This window comes from Lemur catta, chromosome 6 (assembly GCF_020740605.2).
Source record: "Lemur catta isolate mLemCat1 chromosome 6, mLemCat1.pri, whole genome shotgun sequence".
Classification (NCBI taxonomy): Eukaryota; Metazoa; Chordata; class Mammalia; order Primates; family Lemuridae; genus Lemur; species Lemur catta.
In genome coordinates, this window is record NC_059133.1 from 5,053,809 (window position 1) to 5,076,886 (window position 23,078).

Consider the following 23,078-nt stretch of genomic DNA (forward strand, 5'->3'; position numbering starts at 1 on the left):
GGGCAGCGTTCCGTGGAGATGGGGCCTGTTTGGCCGGCGCTGCCAAGAGGACGGGCCCAGGGCCGCCACCCACCCCTGCTGTTTCTCCGTTTAGCTGTCGGCTGTGTGACCTTGTACAGGTCACTCAACCTCTCTGTTCCCGAATCCCGTCCAGCCTTTGATGAGTGCAAAGTCCTGGTGATCACGTGGAAAGGAGGATAACACGGGTGTCAGGGCTGTCTGTGTACGTCCCTCCTTTGCAGCGTGGGCTCCGGATGGGGGATGGGACCGGCCCTGCCCGAGTGCCGAGTGCTTTGCCTGGTGGGTTCTCTGGTTTCAGGGCTGCCTCCATCACCGGGGCAGCTCCCGGGCATCCGCATTTCCCAGCATTCACTGACGGCATGTTCACAACCACCATTTAAGCTAGAGATGGACATTCCCACTTCACAGTCTGGGCACTGAGGCTCAGAGAGGAGAGGAGGCTTGTCCAAGGTCACTCAGCTGGTGAGTGGCAGACTTGGGATTTAAGGCCAGGCCAGTCCGTCTCCAGACCTGATGTGAGAGGTGGGTGTGTAGCGCACCATCTGAGGTTTGTAGGGAAAGGAGGTAGCTTTCTGGTTCTCCAAACGTGTCCTCCCTCGGGTTCCCTTGTTGCCTCTGTATTCGAGGCAGACTGTACATTGATTTAGAAGGTGCCTGGCCCTAAGGTCATGGTGGACCAGCAGTGGGGCGTGTTGCAGGAAAAGCTGTCATAGTTGTGTGGAGTCCCAGACACCCTTCTGAGACAGGCTGGGGTAGGGGCTGTCAGTGCAGGGTGTTGGGCATGGAGGTGGGCTGACTGTAGTCTAGAGGTCCTGCTGGGCTCCTTGGGAAGAGGGAGTGGAAGGGGAGGGCACAGGACTTGCTGTGGCCAGGGACCTTCCCCCAGCCCCTCACCCCCACACTGGGGCCCCACGGGTGTGGACATTCAGAAGTTTTCAGATTTTAGAGAAATTGTTGTGCACAGAACATCCACGCGATAAGATCCCCAGCTGGGTTTGGGGCTGTGCTCTGGAATGACACATTTATAATATTTTTGCTATAAAACGTGTGAATATCCCCATTAAGTGGGATCAATAAAGATTAAAAATAGTCTCATATCGGTTTAGGACAGGATTTGCCTTCAAATGAGTTGCGAAAAACTTGGTTTTCAGAGCTCTTTAGGATTTTGTAATTGCAGATGAGGATTGAGGTCCTGTATTGCTCCTCCTGTATTAGGGATGAGGTGACGGAGGTTGGGAAGTTAAGTCCCTGGAAGGGCCTGGGGGAGGCCCATTGGGTCTGAGCTTGATGTCATGCTCCACTGAGGAGGGCTGGAGAGGAGGCTTTCTTGGAAAGCTGTGTACCTGGAGGTGGTGGTGAGTGCTCTGTTGGGACCTTGCATCAGGGCTTGGTGCGGTTCTGCTGGGACCTTTCTGGTCACCTTGGTGGGGATTGGTTATGTTAGTTTTAGGGAAGTTTTCTAGATAACCCAAAATCATATCATGTGACTTGCATCTTCCAAAGACCAAGAAAAACACATCCAACCTAGACTTTCTAACAAGGAGAGTACACATAATGGCTCTTTCCCTTGGTAACAGAAAACCCAGCAATGGCCTCGAGACTCTTTGTGAGGTCCCTTCACACAAAGCCCTAGAAGGCCACCTTTGTAAAACTTAAAAAAAAAAAAATGTTTTCGACAGCCCTTGTGGCTTCTTCATACTGCCATACTTCCTCTCCGCCTGCCACCTGCCTGTGAGGGCTGGGCAGGGGACGGCCCTGCTAGAACTGTGTGGGAGCCAGGAGCAGATGACATTGATAACTGGACTGCTGACTGCCCACGTGGCCTGTGCTTTGCAGCTTACAAAGCTCTTTGCATCCGTCGTCACAGTGGATTCTGCCCAAAGCGCTGTGAGGTAGGACAGGGCTAGCTTCCCGTTTCACAGGTAGGGAAAGGGAGGCTCTAGGGGGTTAAGTGCCTTCCTTGCCCCAGCTCACGCGGCTGCTACGAGGCTGACTTGAGCTGACCGAGGGCCTTGGATGCTCCTCGAGTTAAGGAGAAGCAGAGCGCCTGGTGTGGTGCGGCCGGTGTTCCCGGTTCCTTCTCCACCAGCATCCAGGCGCTCAAGCCTGCTTTTTCCGACCTTTCTTGTCCATCTCGTGGGCAGGGTGTGGGTGAGTTTTCTCAGGAGGGATGGTCTGCTCTCGCTTTGAGGCCATGCTCGTAAAGGATCTTGCAGCCTCCCACTGTTCGTAAAGTTCGTTACATGACATGATCCAGGGGGTTGAAGAATTGGTCCTAAAAATCTGCCCTAAAGATTTCTCTCAGCTAGAAAAAAAGGGCCCTGAAGTCACCTCTGGTGGCAGCTGGTGCAGAAGGGGAGGCAGGCCGAGGGGCAAGTGCCAGGGTGGGTCTGAGCTTCAGCTGCGCAGTTGCCGAGACTGTACCCCGCCCTCAGGTCCTTGGAGGGGCTGCTGTCTCAAGCCCAGGCCTCCGTTTGCGGGGGACCTAGGATGCTTTAGGAATGGCTAAGCACGTTTGTGGCTTCTGCGGCCACTTACCGAGTCCTGTGTGCCAGGTGCTCTACCACTGTTAATCTGTGTACCTTTTTTTTCAGAGGCTCAAAGAAGGCAGAAACGTGCTTGGAGTCACTGAGGGACACAGGCCAGGTCTGGTTAGGTCTCCTGGTCCACAGCTAGCCTCTCTCCTGCCCTGAGGGTGCCCTGTTGCCTTTGGAAAGCTCAGTAGTCCAGAGGCTACTGGACTCTGGTCCCAGGGAGGAGGCAGGATCCAGCCTTCTTTCGAGTAAGGTTGATAACCCTGGACATCTCAAGCCCCTTAGGGATTTTGAGGTTCTGTCACTGCTCTGAGTCCTCTCCAGGTGTTCTTCAGGTAGCCCGGTTCACAGGTCCTTTCCCTTTTCTTCTCTCCCCCACGAGGGGGATCTGTAGGAGGCACCAGCGCTTAGAGATAAGAATCTGGCTTTGGGGTCAGAAGTCCTGGGTTTGAATGCAGCTTTGCTGCTTACTAGCTGGTGACCTTGGGCAAATGACCCTCTTTGAGATGTGGTTTCAGTGGAGGGAGGAAAGACTGCCACACCCCCCTGATGTGTGATTGTCAGGATGAGCAGAATGGCGGGTGAGAACCCCTAGCCCAGCGCCAGACGCATGGTAAACACAGGAAAGGGTTGTTGTTAATGCTGACTCTGACTCCCCGAGCGCCTGTTGCGTCCAGATGCTTTTCTGGGTGCCGGGGAGACAGAGGCGCCATGTGGCGCCTGCGCTCAGTGTGCCCGCAGTCTGCTGGGGGAGAGTGGGGGACATGGTCGGTGCTGGGGTGGGGCGAGTAGCCAGGACTGACAGCTGCCCTGGCAGGGATCCCCGGGCTGCTTGGATTTCCTGTGCCCAAGCCCAGGAGATCACAGTGAACTTGCAGGTGGTCACAGCCAGAAGGGCCTGGGGAGTCTCTCGTCGACTCCCCCGCTGATGCGTGAATGGGTTCACGTGGGCTGGGGGCGTCTGGTGGCCGAGGCAGTGATGATTAGATCCGGGCCTTCTGCCTCCTGTCTGGAGCACTGCACTGCCACCAGGATTCTTTCTGTGTTTCTGGCATTTTAGCTCAGATGACTTGTTAGGACTGTGCTGTCCAATACAGGAGCCTCTGCCCACAGGTGGCTATTTAAATTTGATGAATTAGAATGAACTAAAAGTAGAAACTCAGTTCCTCAGTAGCGTACACCGTTTTGGGTGCTCAATGCCACATGTGGCTAGTGGCTACCGTGTGGGTCAGCACAGATGTGGGATGTTCCCGCCATTGCTGAAGTTCTGCTGGATAGCACCAGTTAAAACCATGATCCAAATAGTGCGAGCCCCTCGTGTCTTCTGAGGGGGACCTTTCCGTTTTCACTGTCCTTGTTCAGAATCGTTCATTCTGGCAGCCTGTTTGGTTCCAGCATTGTTGTGGTGTTGAATCCGATTGTGTATGTGAAAGCATCTTGTCCCTGACGTGGCTTTGCCAACTGGGTATTTCTGATGGGGGCAGAGCTCCGGCATCGCAGAGCGTCAGCTTTGGAGCACACTCCGTGGCCCAGCCAGAGCGCCCACCTCCCCGAGTCTGTGTTCCGGCTGGTTCTGGGCAGTCCTGGAGAGCATGCGCCTTGTCTCGTCCCTCAGGAGGGAAGGGTGTCACTGGCGGCAGCGAGAGCCTGCCCGGCCGGGTTCCGTCCGTCGCCGTGTGGCCGTGGCTGAGCCACCTGAGCTCTCTGAACCTCAGTTTGTTCATCAAAATGAGAGGATTGGACCTGATTGATTCATTTCAGTCTTAAATTTTCAGACAACTTTGGGGAGACCCAGTGTGCAGGTTGCAGGCAGGATGGATAGCCTAGTTTTCTTGGTGTGCGTGTAACTGTGATCAGGAGAGGTGGCTTTGGGTGCATTGTCAGTGAGGTGACGTCATAGAGGAGCTTGCAGTGGCTTGGGGGAAGCCAGGATCTAGTGCCGAAAGTTAACTGACAAGCCAGGTGTTCATTCTCAGGGCCGGGTAGAGGGCCCAGAATGAGGGTTCAGCTGGGGAGGATCTGGGAAGCCTGCATGGAGGAGGAGGTAGCTTGGGTGGATTACCCGTTATAGATACCATCCCACTCTGTACTGCATTTGGTCCTCGGGACAGCCCCATGCTCTTGTGATTATTTCCGTTTCGTAGATGTGAAAATGAAGTCCCAGCGAGGGCAAGGGCTGGGTTGGTATCCGCATCTGAGTGTACAGTTTGTACATGTAGACTGTGGAGAAAAACCAGCCACTTGGAGGGAAGTAAGAGGATGGGAACCAGGATTCCCCCAGCACCTGGTCCGTGCCAGCACTTCCTGAGTGGGGGCTTCCTCACTGATCCTCCCCTCCTCTGAGTGGCACCAAACACTTCCTGCATGGTGGGTCTGTGCAGGAAAGCTTCACGTCCCTCCTCTAGCATTTGGGGATGTCTGGCAGTCAGGGCCCAGGGATGGTTTCTTGCCCCTCTCTGAAGGATAGAGCTTTGGTTTTTCCTTTCGCTCATCTCCAGCCACATGGAGCCTTTACTAGTGCCTTGGGGGGTGACAGGGTTTGCTGCCCCTTCCCCAGCGTCTTAAAGCCGTATTCCCACAGGGGAGAAGGGTGCAGGCAGGGTTTTTTGCTTTTCCTGTAGCTGTGGCACTGAGGAAGGCTTTCTCCACCTGCACCCCACTCTTCCTCCTGAGCACTTGGCGTAGGTCTGCGAAGAGCTGTGTTGGGTGTGAGCTCTGTCCTGCATCTCTGGCCCCAGAGGTTCTGTGCTCTCGTGTAGGCCACAGTCGGCCTTTAGCAATTCGTAAACATTCTATCTGAATTCTTCTTTCCCATTGCATGGTCCTGGCTCCTGTCTCTCCAAGGCCATGTCTTAGGTGAGGCAGTTCCGTGTCCTGCCTCTCTTTGGAGGGTCCATCTTTCCTGGGAGTTCAGCCCCTCGATTGAGTGGAGCCAGGATCTTGTAGTTTATCTGGCCTCTCCTGCGAGTGTGGGAGCAGCTCTTCCGGCTCTGTGCCCCCTCGGGGGAAGTGGCCCTGGTGGTCCCTCCTGGTCTCCTGACCACCAGATAAGGCAGTGGACGTGTCTGCAGCTCTGGGAGTGTGGGACGGCGTGTCGTACGATGTGGCTGTGTTGTGGACAGCAGGGAGCAGGTCCCCAGGGCGGGCTTCTGGAGTGTGTGAGTGGGAGTGAAGGGCCTGTCGGGAGGTGACGCCTCCCTGACACACGCTTTGTAGCCTTGCTGGCAGTGGCAGGGGGTGGACTGGGTGGTGGGCATTTGTCCTTCTCAAGCCTCAGAGCAGACCATGGAGGGGAGAGGGTTTCCCTTCCCTCTGCCAGGTACTTTGTATTGTCCTGTCCATCCTCACAACTTTACTGTGAAATAGGCCATTTCCGGGTAGGCAACCAAGGCCCTGAGAAGAAACTGGCCGGGCCAGCCTGACTGCAGGTGGCATCTCCCTGGTCTACTCCAGTGGGCCCAGCTTTGGGTAGTGCCAGCCCTGGGGTCATGTGTTGGGGTCAGTGTCTCCTCCGCCATCGTTGTCAGCACTATCCATGCCGCCACTGGCACCTTGAGAGCGCTACTTGAGGAACTGCGTGGCGTCCTTGTGGCCATCCTCACCGTACAGATGGGGAAACTGACACAGGGCTGAGTCTCACTCGGTGTCAGGAGGCAGCCACGCCATTTCCAAATCAGGCCTCCTGAATCCAGTGCCCACGTGGTGGTTCTGCCTCCCTAAGAGGGCTGAGAGCCCAGGCACATGAGTGGGTGCACTTGGGTCCTGGTAAGTGGCCCTCCGTTGGTGAGGTAGGCAGTGGCCTCAGAAGGCAGGGGCAGGGGAGAAGCCAGGAAAGGGGTGTCTCTGTGGCACCTGGGCACAGCCTGCTGGGCATCCCCCGAGCAGGGGGATGTGGGCATGGTTCAGGAGCCTTCCCTCATGGGGCAGGGGCCCGGCATGTATCCCATCCCTCAGCCGTGGGGGTTGTTCAGGGCTTTGGCTCCCTGCACTTCCGGGCCTGCTTCTCCATGGCCGGTCAGAAAGCAGGCACAGGCGCTTGAGGTCAGGTGCCTTGACGTGTAGGGGACACGTCCACCTGAGCTGCAGGTGACCTCCGTAGGTGGCTGGGGGGTATAGAATGGGACTGGCAGGATCAGCTAGGGGAGAGGCAGGTTGTAAAGACCTAGGTCTGAATTTTGATTTTGGGCAGGGCACTCATTCTTTCTACACCGATCTTGGCCACACTGGCCCACGTGTCTGCAGGTTGTCGTGGGCTCTGCTTCAGCTGGGCTTGGCTGGGGCAGTTCTGCTCAGCCTCCTGTTTCTTTCCCTGGGACTCGCAGGCCAGCCTGGGAATGGCTCTCTCTTGGTGGTAGTAGAGGTGCAAAAGAACAAGCAGAGGTGTGCAGAGGCCCACGTTGGCCACAGGTCACGTGGCTGTGCCCAGAATTACAGGGCAGGATCTGTATGGGGCGGTGTGAAGTCACATGGCAAAGACATGGTTGGGGCCAGGAGAGAGCTGGGGCTCCTAGTGCTGTACCACGGCCCCTCTTTCCCAGGCCTTCTTCAGCCACTGGTTCTCCCCTTGTCCTTAAGGTCCCACTTCAAATGCTGTTTTCTACAAGAGCCTTCACTGACTTTGGAAGCACTCACACAGGGCGGAGCTTCCCCCTGGGGCCAAGCCTCCCCCCACAGGGCAGAGCCACCTGCTGTGCTTGCTGTGGCCAGCCCGTGATGGTGCTGTAGCCTTTGGTAGGGGTCGTGTGCCAGAACACAGAGCTAAAGGCCCATGAGAATTTCCCTTGGAGGAAGCTGAGGCCCAGAGGAGCCCTGACTTTTTCAGGTCCCCCAGAGTCACTGACAGAGCTTGTCTGGGAATCTGGACTCCAGGTTTTTGGGGTCCAGGAGCCAGGGGCAGCGGTCAGCAGCCCAGCCAGCGGGCAGGCCTGATTTTGGGGCCACATTTGCTTGGCATCCTCCTGGGAGGGAGTCCCAGCCAGGGAACCATCTGCTTTCTCTCTGTGTCCAGCAGGGGCCTGGCTGCTGGAATGTGGGCCCAGAGTGGGGGTGGTGTATGGCTGCAGCTCATTTCCCTGGGGGCCGAGGTAGAAGCCAGCTGCCACCGTCGTGGTGGGAGTTGGTCGCAGTGACTGCTCCCTCTGTCTCACCCTTGCTGGAACCCCACCTAGGAGACAGTGGGGTTGTTAGTGGTCAGAGCTTTAGGCTGGAAGTGAGTTCATGTGCGGTGTGGCCTTGGTTTTGCTACTCACGTGCTTTGTGAGACTTCATGCTGCGCGCGCGTGTGTGGAATGTGTGCTGTGTATGTGATGTATGTATGCATGTGTGTGTCTGTGTGTGGTGTGTGTGGGGTAGGGGTGTGTGTGGTATGTGTGCCGTGTGTGCTGTGTGTATGTGTATGCGGATTTGTGTCTGTGGTGTGTGTATGTGTGCATATTTGTGTCAGTGTGTGATGTGTGTGTCTGTGTGTGCTGTGTGTGTGGTGTGTGCATGTGTATGCCTATTTGTGTCTGTGTGTGATGTGTGTGTATGTATGTGGTATGTGTGCTGCGTGTGTATGCATGTCTGTGTCTGTGTGATGTGTGGTATGTGTGCTGTGTGGTGTGTGTGCGCGTATACATATTTGTGTGTGTGTGTGATGTGTGTGCATGTGTGTGGTGTGTGTGGTGTGTGCGTGTGTATGCCTATTTGTGTCTGTGTGTGATGTGTGTGTATGTGTGTGGTATGTGTGGTGCGTGCGTATGCATGTCTGTGTGTGATGTGTGGTATGTGTGCTGTGTGTGTGATGTGTGTGTGCGTATACATATTTGTGTGTGTGTGATGTGTGTGCAAAGCACTCTAGTTCCAGAGCCAAAGTCTTGTGCTGGGCTCGTGGCCTGCTAGCTTTCGTGGCCTTGGGCGGTTCGTCGCTGAGCCTGTTTCTCCAAACACGTGGGAAGTGAGATAGTAACGGACACTGCTCGGGGTTTGTGAGAATCACAGAAACCATCGGTGAGTTCCTGTCACGCTGCCTGGGACTCAGTACGCGCCTCCTTGACTGTCACTGGGATGAGGTCTGACTCCGTGTGTGCCAGGGCTGGCCTGGGTGGGGCAGCGAGCTGGCTTCTCTACGTCGTCTTCTCCCTGACCTGTCACCGCAGGTGAGTGGGGACTTCGCTTTTCCTCTGTGCCCTCCTCTGCATCCAGGGGGTTGTTTCGAGAGCTGAGAGGCAATGTACGCTGCTTCTAGGACAGGGAGCTTAACTTGAGGCAGTCACCTTTTCCTTTCTGAGGGGAGCAGCATGTCCTGGGGGCGTTCTCAGTGTCTGTTGGGAGAACAGTTTCCACCCAGACTGTCAGTCGGGCTGGGCAGGGTCGCTGCTTCAAAATCCAGCTGTTGCAGTTTCTGAGGGACCTGGAGGATTCCGGCTGTAACCTGTAGATTTCCTGGGGCTTCAGAACCGTGTGTGCGCGTGTGCGTGGGCGTGAGATTCAGTGGGGCAGAGTGAACACCCACACTGGTGTCTGCTTCGTCTTGAAGCAGACTCCTGAAACCTCACTGAAGTGACAGTAAAGGGACAGCAGCTCTGAACCCCAGGAGCAGGCGGGGCAGACGCTGTGGGTAGAGGGTGGGGAGAGCACATGCAGGGCTGAGGCCTGCTGCCTCGGCAGGCAGGGAGCCTAAATGCCCGCGTCAGAGAGGGCGGCGGGGCAGGAACTGATTCCAGCTACAGAGCTCCAGGAATCGGGCGAGGTGGCAGCCGTGATGGTGGGGATTGAAAACAGGCTGTCACAGAGACAGGTTTCTTCTTTGGGGACATGATCAGGGAGACGTGGATGTGGGGATGCTGAGCACCGCTGAAGGCCGCACGCTCGGAAGGTGGGCTTCCCTGCCCCCGTCTCCTTGCTCCCAGGAAGCCTGCGTCCTGGCTCCTGCCCCCAGGCTGGAGGTTGGAGACAACCCCTCGGGAGAAATTGGCCTCAAAGAAGAGACCTGCAACTATTTATGGACTGACTCATCAAGTGATGGGTCCTCACCTTTGAAAGCCCCGAGGCTGGGCTACCCCAGCCCTCCAGGGCTGCTCCCAGTTCTCCTCACCTGGGAGTGAACTCAAGGCCGCCAGGTAGCGGGTCTCCGGCAGGACAGTGGAGACCTGCAAAACCAAAGCAAAACGCAGAGAAAGGAATCTGGGAAATCACAGACCATGCGGGGAGCGGAGGAAACCCCAGGTCATACCACTTCCTCTCAGAATGTCCCCAAGAGGCAAGTCACGTGTGGCTTCCACTAAAGAAGGCAACAGTAGAGAAGGGAGTCGGGAGAGATCGTGGAAGGCTCTTGGGAGTGAAAGAGGTGGCAGTTGAAACGTGAAACACTCAGCTGTAAGGTCTGGGCAGTCGAGCTCGGAAAATATCCCAGGAGGATAAAAACTTTTTCAGAGTGATGACAAATAGCAAAAAGAGAAGGAACATAGATTCATCTTAGCGTTCCAGGAAGAGAACAGAGGACAGAAGAGAGAAAAGTATTGAAACCTGAATTTTCAGAAGCGAGACTCGAGCTAAACAGAAGATACTCCCGAAAGCATGTGGCGTGCTGAGCGAGTAAAGGACCCCACAGAGCGCGGTGTTTGAACTTTCACAACTGACGGGGGAAGGTCTCTAAGCTCCCAGAGAGAGACAGCCACATTGAAAGGACTGGGGACTTGAGAATCTGGGGAAGCGCCAGCGGTGAGAAGACAAGAGGCACTTTCCCATTCTGAGGAGGGCCACCTCCAGCCTGGGTTCCACACCCGGCCAAATGGCCCGTCGCACGGGGGTGGAGATGGACCTTGTGCCATGCTGGTCCCATGCGCCCAGGAAGCAGCCAGTGGCACCAGCAGTGTGGGGGATGCGGGTGAAGGACCTACTGCGTCCGAGCTGGGGGAGGTCCCGGGAAGGCCCCGTGCAGCGCTCGCCAGGGCAGCTCACCCGGTGGGGAGGAACAGCAGAGGGACAGGGAGGTGTCCCCAAGTGGTGAACACCTGCATGTCCCTGGCCATAGCAAGAGGGTTTGTTACAGAGTTGCAGAAGGGTTACTCATAGCTACATGGGAGACGAAGTAGGTAAACAAAGGCAGTCATCTCTAGGAAAAACAAAATACTGTACCAGAAAGGAAGTGTGATCACTGCATGGTGCACCCTGCATTAAACACTGAATTAAACACCGAATTAGGTTCAGAATCGTGCTGCGGCTGTATCGGGAGGAGGGCAGCTTGTGTGTGCAGGAACTTGGCTCAGTCATGTTCCTTAGTCGCAAGTCAGCAGCCCATCTACAATGTACAGGTCATGAAGTAGTGATGTCAGCACATTATTTGAAAATTTGAGGGTAAAAAGAGTCAACCAAGGGTTTGCTTTTGGGGAGTGGGATTAGGGAGGAGAGAACCATGTGACTCTTTGACCAGGCACGTGTGTGACTTTGGTGAATGCTGGGAATGAAAATCCAAGGGTTTCAGCCCCAGGATCCAGCTGGTTCCGGCCCTGTTCTGGTTGTTCTGCCCGGAGTTCTGGTGGGAATTTCGATGGGCTCCATGCCTGGCCCTGAGACAGGCCGTGCCCAGGCTCCTGGGACGTTCCACCCGGAACACCAGTGGCTTCCCTTGGTGTCAGAGTGTGCTTCCTGCCACCGGGGGGAGCACTGGCCTCTTTGCCACTCAGAAGTGATTTCAGCCTATAGGAATTATCACATCCCACCTCCTGGAACTCCAGCAGGGCTGCTAGAGAGCGCGTGCGGCTTGTCACTGGCCAGCGAGGTGGCGCCTGCCAGCTCTACTTTGAACACCTGGCCCTTCTCCCCCTTAGGCTGGATCTGCTGGGGCATCAGGCTGGCTTCCAGCTGCAGAGCCGCTTCCCTCCCATGCTCCCCTCCTCCGCAGCCACGAAGTGCTCTCACCGGCTCCTGTCCGGCCTGGTGGCAGCCACAGCGCCCCTGTCTGTCCTGCAGCAGCATGCCGGCCGCACCAGGACTCCGCCCCTCGCTCCTGCCCTTGCTCCTCCTGGGCGTGCTGGGAGGTGGGACTCCACTCCAGATGTGGCTCCCACCTGCCAGCTCTGGGCCGTCAACCCTGCGCTTTGTTTCCTTGTCAGTAACAGGACGTGCTTTAAGTCCCTCAGAGGGCCCCCCGGGGTGCCCTGTGTGTAAGCTGCCCAGGGTGTTAGCCTGGGTAACACTCTGCCTGTCACCCCATGCGTGGCTTTATCAAAGGTGTCAGGAGGGCTCCCGTCCCGTGCTGTGGATGAGGATCACCCGGTTTGCTGTGAGACTGTGGGGTGTCCCTACAGGTGAGCAGTCCCAGCTGGTGGGGCCCAGTCATGGTTTCAGGGCTCAGCGTTGACACTTGTTCTATTGAGCCTCTGGCCCTTAGCAGGTGCTACGAGGCCCTCCCACTCGTCGTGTCCTGTGACGCCCACTACCCTGGGAAGAGGGGAGGGGCATTGCCTCTGTCTTCTAGAAGGGGAGGCAGGGACCATGGCTTTTTCTGGACTCCTGGGGCCAGCCTGGGGCCAGACCTGTAATGAGCCCGTGGTACGGGCTTGCTGAACGAGTAAAGGGCGGTGGGCAGAGGGTGGGCACCCCTCTCGGTGGCAGGGCACCGGCGGGAAGGTGGAGAGGCAGCCCAGCTGGAGGAGGATGCTCCTGCGGTCTTTGGAAGGGAGCACAGCCCTTGCTGGCACCTCGAGTTTAGGACTTCTGATCTCCAGAACGGTGAGAGAATTAATTTCTGTTGGTTTAGCCGCCAAGTTTATGGTTATTTCTGGCAGTGGCTCTGGGAAACTTAGTGTAGTGACTAAGAGGCCAGTTCCCTGCCCTCACAGAGCTTGCCCCGGACAGGCACAGTGTGACAAGTGCAGTAGGACAAGTAGCCACTGGGAGGGCCCTGTGGGGCCAGGGACGCACGTGGTGGAGACTTGGGCTGTCAGGGAAGGCTTCCTGGGGTAGCGACCATAGAGCAAGGCCACATTGGCCAGGTGGAAGGGCAGCATGTCGAAGGCCATGGGCCTTGGGGGCACTGGGCTCTGGGGGAGGTGGGAGGTCTGGCCAGAGCACAGAGCTGGGTGGGGAGAGGAAACGTTAGGGCTCACACGGGTGCCCAGGGGCGCTGCCCGGCGGGAGGGAGAGACCAGTGGGAGGGAGGCTGGTGCCACAGCTTGGTGCTGGCAGAGACCTTGCAGAGCCAGGGCTGTCTGACTCTGAAGCCTGCATTTGGGCTTTGGCTTTTGATCTTCTGTTCAGGGTGCTTAGAAGTGTGTCTGGAATCAGGTAAGTGACCAGTTAGTATAATTGTCATTATCTTCTAGAGTTCATTTTTTTCTGTGATCATTTTGTCTGTCTTGCTTTGCCAGCTGGCTTTATGTCCTAGGGAGGCCAGGGCCTGTCCCCATGTTGTCCTATGTGTTCCGCCTTCCTCTCTCCCTGGTGCGGGGCAGGCAGGCCATGTGTCCTTGTTGACCTCCTGTTGAATTACACTGAACGCAGGAGAAGGTAAGGCCAGGAGCTGCTCGACCAGGAAATGGACTTGTCAGGGGCTGGAGAGGGCCACTGGGCCTGGGGGCTGAAGAGCTTCCTTTTGGCTGCTCTTCTGGTATAAATATTTAATGGAGGTGAGGATGAGACTCGTGGAATTGAAGTGGCCGATACCAGGTTTTAATGTGCAGAGAATGTCTGTCTGGGCCATTGGCCTGCATGCAGCAAGGGTGGGGGAGGGTGCATAAAAAATAGGTGACGGGGATGTCACTGGAAGAGGCTCATCTCAGAGACTCTGCCCACAGTCTGATTATTAAGGGCACAGACCCCTAGTGCAGCCGCCCTGAGCTGCAGGGTAGACGGTCCTCCCCAGGAGGAATAGGCAGGTCATCCACACCCTCCTTCTGCAACACAGAATCTTGAGCACGTTTTCGCATTAGGAGCCTCGCCTGTCAATGGGGATGGTGGTACCTGCCTCTCAGGTTGGTGGGAGGGTCCACGCCTGAGAAATTCTTTCTGTATGAATTAAAAAGAGCTGCTTTTTCACCACCAGCTCATACCACTTTTTCCTCTGGTGCCTTTGCTCTGGAGTTGCCTCCTCTAGGACGTCCTCCTTGATCGGCGCATGCCCTTCTGGTTGCTCAGCATCTGTGCAGCACCCAGGGTTGTTGGTCCGTTTGGGAAATATGAATTGAGCACAGCCACATGCTGACTCTACTGCTACAGCAAAGGACAAGACAAAACAGCCCCTGTCCTTCTGGTGGGGCTGGGGGTACATAGAGGAATGTGTGGGCTGGTGCTGCAGTTAGCACAGAGGGACGGGGACAGGGTGGGGGTCAGCAGGGCAGGAGTGTTAGTTTCGTGGCTGGTCTGGGAGCTCTTGCCGGTTGGTGGCATCTAAGCAGATGTCTGCATAAGCGGGTCAGGTGAGGGGAGGGCTCCGGGCAGGGACGGCACGTGAGACAGCGGAGTGGGAGCGACTGGGCGCTGTGGGCGTCAGTGCGGCAGCCGGCAGGAGCTCTGCGGCGGACCACACAGAGCGCAGTTGACAGGGAGGCACGAAGCCGCGTGGGACGGGAGGGGTCATCCGTGGACGGTGGTGGGATCTAACTTCCGTGTGAAAACCGTGGTCCTGGCTGCTGGGTCGAAAACAGACTAGAAGGTGGGGTGAGCTGGGCAGTGGCAGACAGGGCTGTGAGGGGTCCCTGCTGGAAGTGGTTCAGGTGAGAGAGGACGCGGTGTCGCCGAGCAGGAGGGTCAGCTTGGACACACCTGCTGGCAGGGCCGGGGGGGCCTGCTGAGCACGAGGCGTGAGCCAGTGAGCCAGGCGAGGCCACCGTCCACCCGAGCAGCTGGTGAGGGTGGGGTGGCATTTGCTGAGGTGGGCAGTGGGGGCTGTGGGGGACACTCAGCCCCGGCCCTGCCCCTGGAGCTGGCCGGGTCCTGCTGAGGCTCTGGGCAGCGGGGAGCTGCCTGGAGCTCACGGGCGCGTCGGGCGGGCCTGGGAGTGCGTGCGGCCTGGAGGAGGGTCCCAGGGCTGCGCTCTGGCTGTCGCTGCCGTCAGGGTGGGAAGATGAGGAACCAGCGGCAGGGGCTGGGGCCCCTGAAGTGAAGGACAGAAGTGTCCAGCTGTGTGTTTCTTCTGAGGTCAGATGAGGTGATGGCTGGGATGGTCCTGGTCACTGGGGACCTGGAGCTGCTTTGGGGCTCGGGGACAGAGGCTGAAGAAAGCACAGAGATCCGCCTTTCTCCCGAGAGTTACCTTTGCTTCCAGCTGACTGGTGGTTGGGATCCTGCCTGGCTCCAGGGTGCCCGGACGGCACTCGGCGCTCAGGCTAGCCCAGCTCATGGCCGGGCTTGGGCCCCTTCTTCCTGCCTCCAGCAGACGTGGGGATGTGCACCAGGCCTGCCGCCCCTGCGGCTTAGCACAGGGGTTTGTGTTGCAGGTGACCCTGGCTGTCGGAGGGCAGGCTTGAGGATGCCGTGCAGAGGCAGAGGCAGGGGGAGTGTGCAGGCAGAGGGAGGAGCACTGTGATGTGGCACCTGTGAGGTGTGGACTCGGGGTAGACAGCTGGGTGCCCAGGCCTCCATTTGTGAACAATGGGAAGCTATGGAAGGGACCATTGAGCCCGAGTCTTAAATGTGCTGTTCACCCCAGAGTGGTGGTCCGCAAATCCAAGCAAGGCACCTGTCTAGGCTGTGTTGCTGATTTGGGAGAAGGGGGGTTGGTCAGCAGGCCTGTAGGCCTGTGAGCAGCTGTGACCCCACGGGCAGGTGAGAGGGTGTCCCCAACACACATGAGCACCCTGTTCCCCTGGCAGGCCTCTCTGCCTCGAATGGTGTGGCGTGAGGCTAAGGCAGACTCCCATCGGCTGCACCTCCCTGCAGTCTCGGGGGAGCAGGTTATGCTGACCAGACCCCTGCAGACAGAGGTGTTTTTTCTCTTTTTGATTGAATTATGTTTTATATATGCGTACGAATCGGAGAAAGGAGCTCAGTTGCTTTTCCTCTGCTCTCCCTCGGCAATACTCGGCACAGAAGTCTCCTGGGACCAGCTGTGTGGGGATGCCTCCCGCCGGCAAGCAGGCCATCAGTCTGCAGCGGACACCAGCTGGGCGTGCTCCAATCCAATACCGTTCTGACGCTGTCTACCCGGAGGTCACGTCAGACCCCACAGGCGGTGGGCTCAGTCCCCAAGACCACCCCTGCCACCAGACAGTCAAAAGTCCAGGCCTCCTGAATTCTGACCAGCTGGCTTCAAGTTGGGGTTCCCACAACTCCCTCTTTGGGTTTGATTCATTTGCTAGAACTCAGGGAAATGGCTTGTGTTTACTGGTGGATGCAGATGATGAGATGCGTAGGGTGAGGTATGGGGAAGGCTTGGAACTCCCTCGCCCTCCCTGGGGGCACCACCCTCCAGGAACCTCACGTGTTTGGCTCCCCAGAAGCTCTCTGAGCCCTGTCCTCTTGGGCCCTTTACGGAGACTTTCTTGGCTAGGCATGACCGAAGCAGGGACAACCGTGTAGAAACGAGACGGGACAGAAAGGGTCTGATCTAATATAGACGGAGGGGGACCCGGCAAGGCCTGTCTGTCCAGATTCTGCTCGGCCTCTCTGGGCAGCGTTCCTTCCACTCGGTGTGGGGCAGCGCCCGTCTGAAATAGGCTCTTTTACCTACAGTCAGACAAGGTGGGTCAGAGAATTCCTTTAGGGCCAGCTCCAGGACAAAGGCGGGGCAAGATTAGAGTCTATATTCGGTTTTTATGACCTGCCCTGGGGAGAAAAAGGAGCAGGTGAAAGGAGGGCAGGAGAGAGACCCGGTTGCCTGAGGCTGCTTCTGATGCCTGAAGTGTCCCAGCGTTATAACAAAAGACTGTAACCAGGGCTAGGGGAGTCGGCAGCCAGAACTGTGGACAAAAACCAGTGTGTGTCATGATGTCACAGTGCACTTCCATGGAACTCCCCCAGGCCAAGTTAATGATTCTGCACCCCAGAATTTCCTTTGTATCTTCTCTGCGTCAGTAACCTCCCCAGATGACAACTCTTCTCACCTCCGTCACAGTAGCTTGGTTTTGCCTGTTCCTGAACCACGTGGGAATGGAAACATAGGGAATCGCTGGACAGAGAGCCTCTGGCGTCGGCTGGCTTTGCTCAGCGTTGTGTTTGCGGGATTCAGTGTGCGCGGTGGCAGTTCACTCTTTTTCACTGTGTGGTATCCCCCGTGTGATTATCAGATGGGTTCATTCTGTTGTTGATGGACACTTGTTTCTAAGTTTTGGCTGTTTCATAAATGATGTGGCCAAGATTGTTCTAGATCAGGTCTAGGTAGACAAGCACTGGTTTCCTTTGGGTGTATACTGTGGGAAGATTTCTTGGATCACGGGCCATACGTATGTTCAGCTCTAGCAGACCCTGTGCAGACATAGTTCCATTGTAAATAATTAATTGGCCGGAGAGCCATTCCCCTGCCCCCAACCACTCCTGTGTAAACTGGAAAGTTCAGCTTCTGGAGGCCTCAGGGCTAGAGCCATGGCGTAGCAGACCTGGGGTCCTGGTCACTCTAGATGCCCTCAGGAAAAGAGCCGATCTGTGCGTGGGCCCCCGCGGGGGTGCAGGCTGAGACCCTGGCCTGGTCCAGTGTTCTTGCCCCTGATGTGGGCCGCACCTGGGCCCTTCAGCCCCGTCCCGGGCGGCGGGTGTTGACCTGAGGGCAGGGCTGGACCCCGGGGCATCCTCTGAGCACCCCTCCCCACGGCATCTCCCCCAGGCACGAGCCTCCTGCAGGAGGTGGTCTACTTGGTGAGCCAGGGCGCCGACCCCGATGAGATCGGCCTGATGAACATCGATGAGCAGCTCCCGGTTCTGGAGTATCCGCAGCCAGGCCTGGACATCATCAAGGTACTCTCCGGGCCCGCAGCACCCACCCTCACCCCTTGGGTGTTTCTACAGTCACAGCCTGACCAGTGACAGCTGCTCCTGAGGGGATTCAGCACTCTGCGGGTGGGGGGAGAGCACATAGCCGGGAGAAACTGACAGGCCTGAGCCGTGACACGTCAGCATGGGGGAGGCGGCCAGTGGAAAGGAAGTAGGTGTCTGCGGGGCACGAGTGAGGGACCGCTGGTGGGCAGAGGCTCTGGGTCTCCCCTCACTTACCCTGGGACTCCCCTATCTGCTGGGGCAGCTGGGCAGGATGCGTTTGCATCAGATGCTTGGTATCAAGAAGGAAATATTACCCCCGTCTCGCCCACCCTGCCCCTGCAGTGCGGCTGCGTGCTCGCTCCACCCACGTTGACCCCGTAGTTCAGGCCTCACTCCCCGCAGGGACCATACTGCAGCCTCCACTCGCCTGTCCGCTCTCCCGCTAGCTGAGCACTCTGAGACACAGCTCTGAGTGTGCCCCCGTCCCCATTGCTACGGCAAAGGCACCTGTGTGGCTCTCCACACAGGTCCAGAGTCCATGTGAGTTGGCCCCTGCCTGTACCCCGCCTCTGGTGTCTGTGAAGCTGCCTGGCGCCCCCCGCCCATGTGAAATCCTGGGGAGTTGCTCAGTACGGCTGTGCCGAGGGCCCACCCACTGTGTGCTGGGTGCTAAAGAGAGAGGAGCAGAGGGACCCCATGGCCTGAGGGTCCTGGCTTGTCCTGGAGCAGCAGGCAAGCCTGGGGGTTGTGGGGCAGTGGGGGTGCTGGGGGTGCCAGGGCAGGCTCTGAGCAGAAAGTGTGGAGCCACCACGGTTTACAGGGGCTCCCTGGCTGCTGACCAGGAGGTGCAAGGGGCAGGTGGAAGCAGCGAGAGCTGAGTCTGCACTGCTGTGCTGACCCAGCAGTGGCCACTATGCCGCTGTGGCCCCTCATGGCTGGTCTTGGAGCCCCTCCTTGGTGGAGCCCCTCTTGGTCAGGGGCTTCTGGTCCTCTGACAGACCCCTGGGGCTGCAACAGGTAGACAACTTAGGCTGAGGACAAGGACCCTCGTCTCTACCCCTAAAGTCCAGCCTGGAGAGTGATCCTGTCTCAGACGTTCATCTTAGGTGACATGCTGGGTCCCAGCTGGGTCCAAGACCCTCTGTATGAGAGTGGGCCATGAAATGACAGCCTTTCCTTCTTTGCCTCCTACCCCACCTCCTTCCGACCCTGCCCCTGTCCCCTCTGACCCCTCCCCCTGACCCTTCCCTCCCTCGGACCCCGTCTCCCACCCCACCTAGGAACTGACATCCCCCCGCCTCATCAAGAGCCACCTGCCCTACCGCTTCCTGCCCTCTGACCTCCACAACGGGGACTCCAAGGTAAGCAGCCACCTCTCCACCTCCCTCCCGAGAAGCACCTGCGGTGCAGGTCTGCGACACTCCCCTAGCCGGGGGCTCTTCCCAGGGAACCGACACACACCAGGCTCCTTCCAGAGGCTGTCTTGGGTCACGTGTTTCCAGCATTTTACTCAAGTTTTCCACATTGGTTTTCCCTCACAGTCGAGCACAGCCGAGGCCAGCCCAAGCCTCGCGGTGCCTGCTGGGGGTGGGGGACTTCCTGCTGCTTTCTGTACCTGATTGTCTTGGCTTTCCCAGCTCCAAGTTCATGGGGACTACGGTTCCCATCCCCAGGGTCATGACTTTTTGTCTTCTACTGATTTTAAAGTAGTACTAGAAGACAAAAATATAAAAGACTCAAGCAGGCATCCTGGCAAACACTGTGGTATGGGCAAGAGCACGTCTCTGCTGGGAGAGTAACAGCGTGAAAGCACGGGCAGCCATGCACGTGGGTCCCAACTTGATGTTGGGTCATGCACAAGAAGCACGTTGCAGTTGGTTGAACTTGCACAGGGGCAGTGGCCTGTGCTGGGTCCTGCCCTGCCGGAGGGAAGGCGAGGTTGACTCACCCGTTCCTGTGTTCGCAGGTCATCTACATGGCTCGAAACCCCAAGGATCTGGTGGTGTCCTATTACCAGTTCCACCGCTCCCTGCGAACCATGAGCTACCGAGGCACTTTCCAAGAATTCTGCCGGAGGTTTATGAACGATAAGTGTGAGTGTTGCAGCGTGGGCAGTTGTTAGGATGGGAACAGTTAGTTGTGAAGGGCCCTGCAGGTGCTGGGTGCTTCCCCTACATGGCCTCCGTTCCAACAGTGACCGCACAGGTTAGGCTCATGTTTCCACTGTACAGATGGAGATGCGGAGGCCCTGGGCGTTTGTCCACAAACGTAGAGCTGTGTGTGGCAGACTGAGTCCATCTACCTCCAGAGCCCTTCTTTTTATGCAGCATGGCGGAGGTGTCTGAGATATTCCCCAGTGAAAACATCCTTTCTTCCTGCCTGGGTTTGAACATGGAGAGAATAAAAACAGTAAAAGCGGAGGCCCAGATGTCACTGTTGGATAGAGGCCATAGCCAGTGTGACAGCCTGACCTGAGCCCTTGGCTGAACTTAAGGGACAGGCAGGTGGCTGGGGTCAGGCACACTTAGGGGGGCAGTGCCCTGTCCAGGAAGCTTGCTCCCCCAGGGAGAGGGGCAGCTGGGCCAAGAGTGCTGGGTGCTCTTCTCTGGCTCCCCTTCCCAGCCCCTGGGGAGGAGTGAGCTTGGTCCCACCCTGCACTGCTCTTGGGAACGTGGGCCCTTAGGATGTGAGGAGCCGGCACCACTCCCTCCCGGCCCTTGCTCTCCCCGCTGCTGGGCTGCCTGAGGAGCAGTGGCGGTGGCTACTGAGTCCAGTGCTGTTCCCGCCTTCCCAAGGGCTTCCCACAGCCAGCCACAGCCTTGGATGTCCTGGAACGGGAAGTGGGCAGTGTCAGGTGTGCAGCCAGAAGAGCTTTGAACTGGGCCATATCTGTACTTTAGTTAAATCTGTACTGAGACTGTTACTCACCCAGATCTGAAAATACACTTTCTATTTTATTTTCCAGCTAAAGTAATGTTCAGCTACGTTGTTCAGTGTGGTTTATCAGAGGTTCTGCAGGGAGGTTATGTGACAATATTAGGATGAAACATTTAATGGAAATCCAGGAATATAATGCCCCCAAATTTAAGTAGAACTTAGGGCAGTTGAACTGGAGCTGCCTCTGTAGTCCTAGCTGAAGACAAGACCCTCGTTAGTGCACTGTAGCACGTGCAGACATAGTTGCTTGCAATTTAAAAATCCACAAGGGCCTGAAAGTCCTGGAGTGGTTCTCTGTTTCCCTCCGTTGACTCTCTGCTTTGGCAGTGCCTGCTTAGGAGTGGCCCGCCTGCAGGAGGTAGGAGGCTGTGGTGCTTGCACCTTGAGGCCGCGCAAAAGCCTTCTGTCCAGCCTCCCTTCCCCCACAGCCTGCTGCCATCTGGAACCTCCCCTTGTGGTCTGCCAGGCATTTGGGTCATGTGGTTCCAAAGGCATTTTTTTTGCTTTGAGACAGAGTCTCACTGTGTCCACCCTGGGAAGAGTGCAGTGGTGTCATTGTAGCTCACTGCAACTCAAGTGATACTCCCACCTCGGCCTCCCTGAGTGCTAGGATTACAGGCATGAGCCACTGCGCCCAGCCCCAAAGCCATTTTCTTAAGGCCCAGCATGCACTGGCGTCTTTACAGAAGCTTGGGGATGAGCCACCATAAATAGCCAGAGGCTGTCAAATTCAGTCACCATGTGGAGTAGGGCTCATGCTTCTTTCTCAGGCCAGGGCAGTTAAAACTTATCCTGCTGTAGGCCACCGAACGTGCTCAAAGCCACAGACTCTGCCCTCCACCAAGTGCAAGACTGCACACACTTGCCTTGGTCCTGTTGGCCACCCATTGATGTGTCCACTCAGCTTCCCCATGTTCCACGCATCTCCAGTCCCTCAGTGACCCCAGCCAGTGCACAAATCCTGGGCCTGCAGGAGGCTTTTCTTCTCTGCCCGAGAGTCTAAAGAAGCTGGAAACTGATACGCACAAGGCGCACCGCCAGGACACCATTCCTGTGGATTGAGGTTGCAGGTCATGGTGTAGCATGGTGGCCAGAGGTACCTGCCAGAGTACCTGCACAGAGGGATGTTGTGACCTAAGCGCTCCAGGGAGGGGGATAGCCACGGGCCACCCTGGCAGGTGACAAGGGCAGCATGTAGGGTGCTGTATAAATAGACTCCCTATGACAGCCACAGTGTGGAGGATGCCCTGTGACGGGCCCCCCGTGACATGTGCAGTGTGGAGGATGCCCCATGACGGGCCCCCCGTGACATGTGCAGTGTGGAGGACGCCCCATGACGGGCCCCCCGTGGCATGTGCAGTGCTGAGGATGCCCCATGACGGGCCCCCCGTGACATGTGCAGTGTGGAGGACGCCCCATGATGGGCCCCCCGTGACATGTGCAGTGTGGAGGACGCCCCATGATGGGCCCCCTGTGACACGTGCAGTGCTGAGGATGCCCCATGACGGGCCCCCTGTGACACGTGCAGTGCTGAGGATGCCCCATGACGGGCCCCCTGTGACATGTGCAGTGCTGAGGATGCCCCATGACGGGCCCCCTGTGACATGTGCAGTGCTGAGGATGCCCCATGACGGGCGCCCCGTGACATGTGCAGTGCTGAGGATGCCCCATGACGGGCGCCCCGTGACATGTGCAGTGTGGAAGATGCCCTGTGACGGGCCCCCTGTGGCACGTGCAGTGTGGAGGATGCCCTGTGACGGGCCCCCTGTGACATGTGCAGTGTGGAGGACCTGGTCTGTTGGCAGGGTCCTTTCTGGTACGGACAGTGATGTTCGGTTGTTCTTTCCAAGTATTCCTGTTGGAACAGTCCACTTACTTCTTCAGAGCAGAGGCAGACAGGATGGGGAGAGGCTGGAGGGACCTGGCTCCCCCCCCCATCCCCCAGGCGAGAGGCTTTCCAGAGGCAGACTCGACTCTCACCCACCCGCGCCATGTCCCGTCCACTCTGCCACACCGGGACTCGGTGCACTCGCCCTCCCTGTCAGCACGTGATCTTCCAAAGTCCTGACTCAGTTTCCCTGTGCATGCTATGTCCCTTGGGTGGACAGAGGGCTCTGTTTTAGATGTCTTCATCCATCGTCCCTTGGAAGGAAGAGGGATTTCTCTTTCCCTTCCATTTTCTTGGGGCCATTCGACTCTTCCTTCTGCCTTCCCTGTCCAGGCTCCCATGATTACCGACCTGTTGGTGACTTGGACGTGTCTCTTCCCTTCTCCGAGACTCTGCTTTTCCCTCTGTAAAGGGAGAAAGCCTGCTTAGATGTGTGTTTACAGGTTGGCCCCGTGTGTCTGCTCGTCTTCTCCCCAGCGTCCAGGAAGGAGCAGAGGGCCTTTGGGGTGTGGGGTGGCTCCTGGCAGTGGGGCTCCTGCAGGAGGCCTGGCGGTCAGGGCCCAGCCGGAGGAACCTCAGAGGACCCCACCCTCGGCCATCACCTCTTACCCAGCCAGGCCCACCTCCTGCTGCTCAGTGGGGTCAGGGGCCCACCTCTGCATGGTTGTCCTTCCCTGAGGCCTGCCTCTCTGTGTCATACCAAGTCCCCTTGGAAGAAACTCTCCCAGTGATGGGCATGTCCTTGTGAACACAGGGTGAAAATTGTTTTTTTTTTTTTTTTTTTTTTTTTTTATTTATTTTTTTTT

General features: G+C 57.3%; 1 protein-coding gene across 1 annotated transcript in view; it reads left to right on the forward strand.

The window, feature by feature from the left end:
- The window catches only part of SULT4A1 (sulfotransferase family 4A member 1), a 34,431-nt gene that overhangs the window by 370 nt on the left and 10,983 nt on the right, over positions 1-23,078 (forward strand). Inside the window, exons 2-4 of the mRNA XM_045554714.1 lie at positions 17,296-17,426; positions 18,728-18,808; positions 19,414-19,540. Coding sequence (XP_045410670.1) covers positions 17,296-17,426; positions 18,728-18,808; positions 19,414-19,540 — 339 coding nt within the window. The remainder of the gene's footprint in view (positions 1-17,295; positions 17,427-18,727; positions 18,809-19,413; positions 19,541-23,078) is intronic.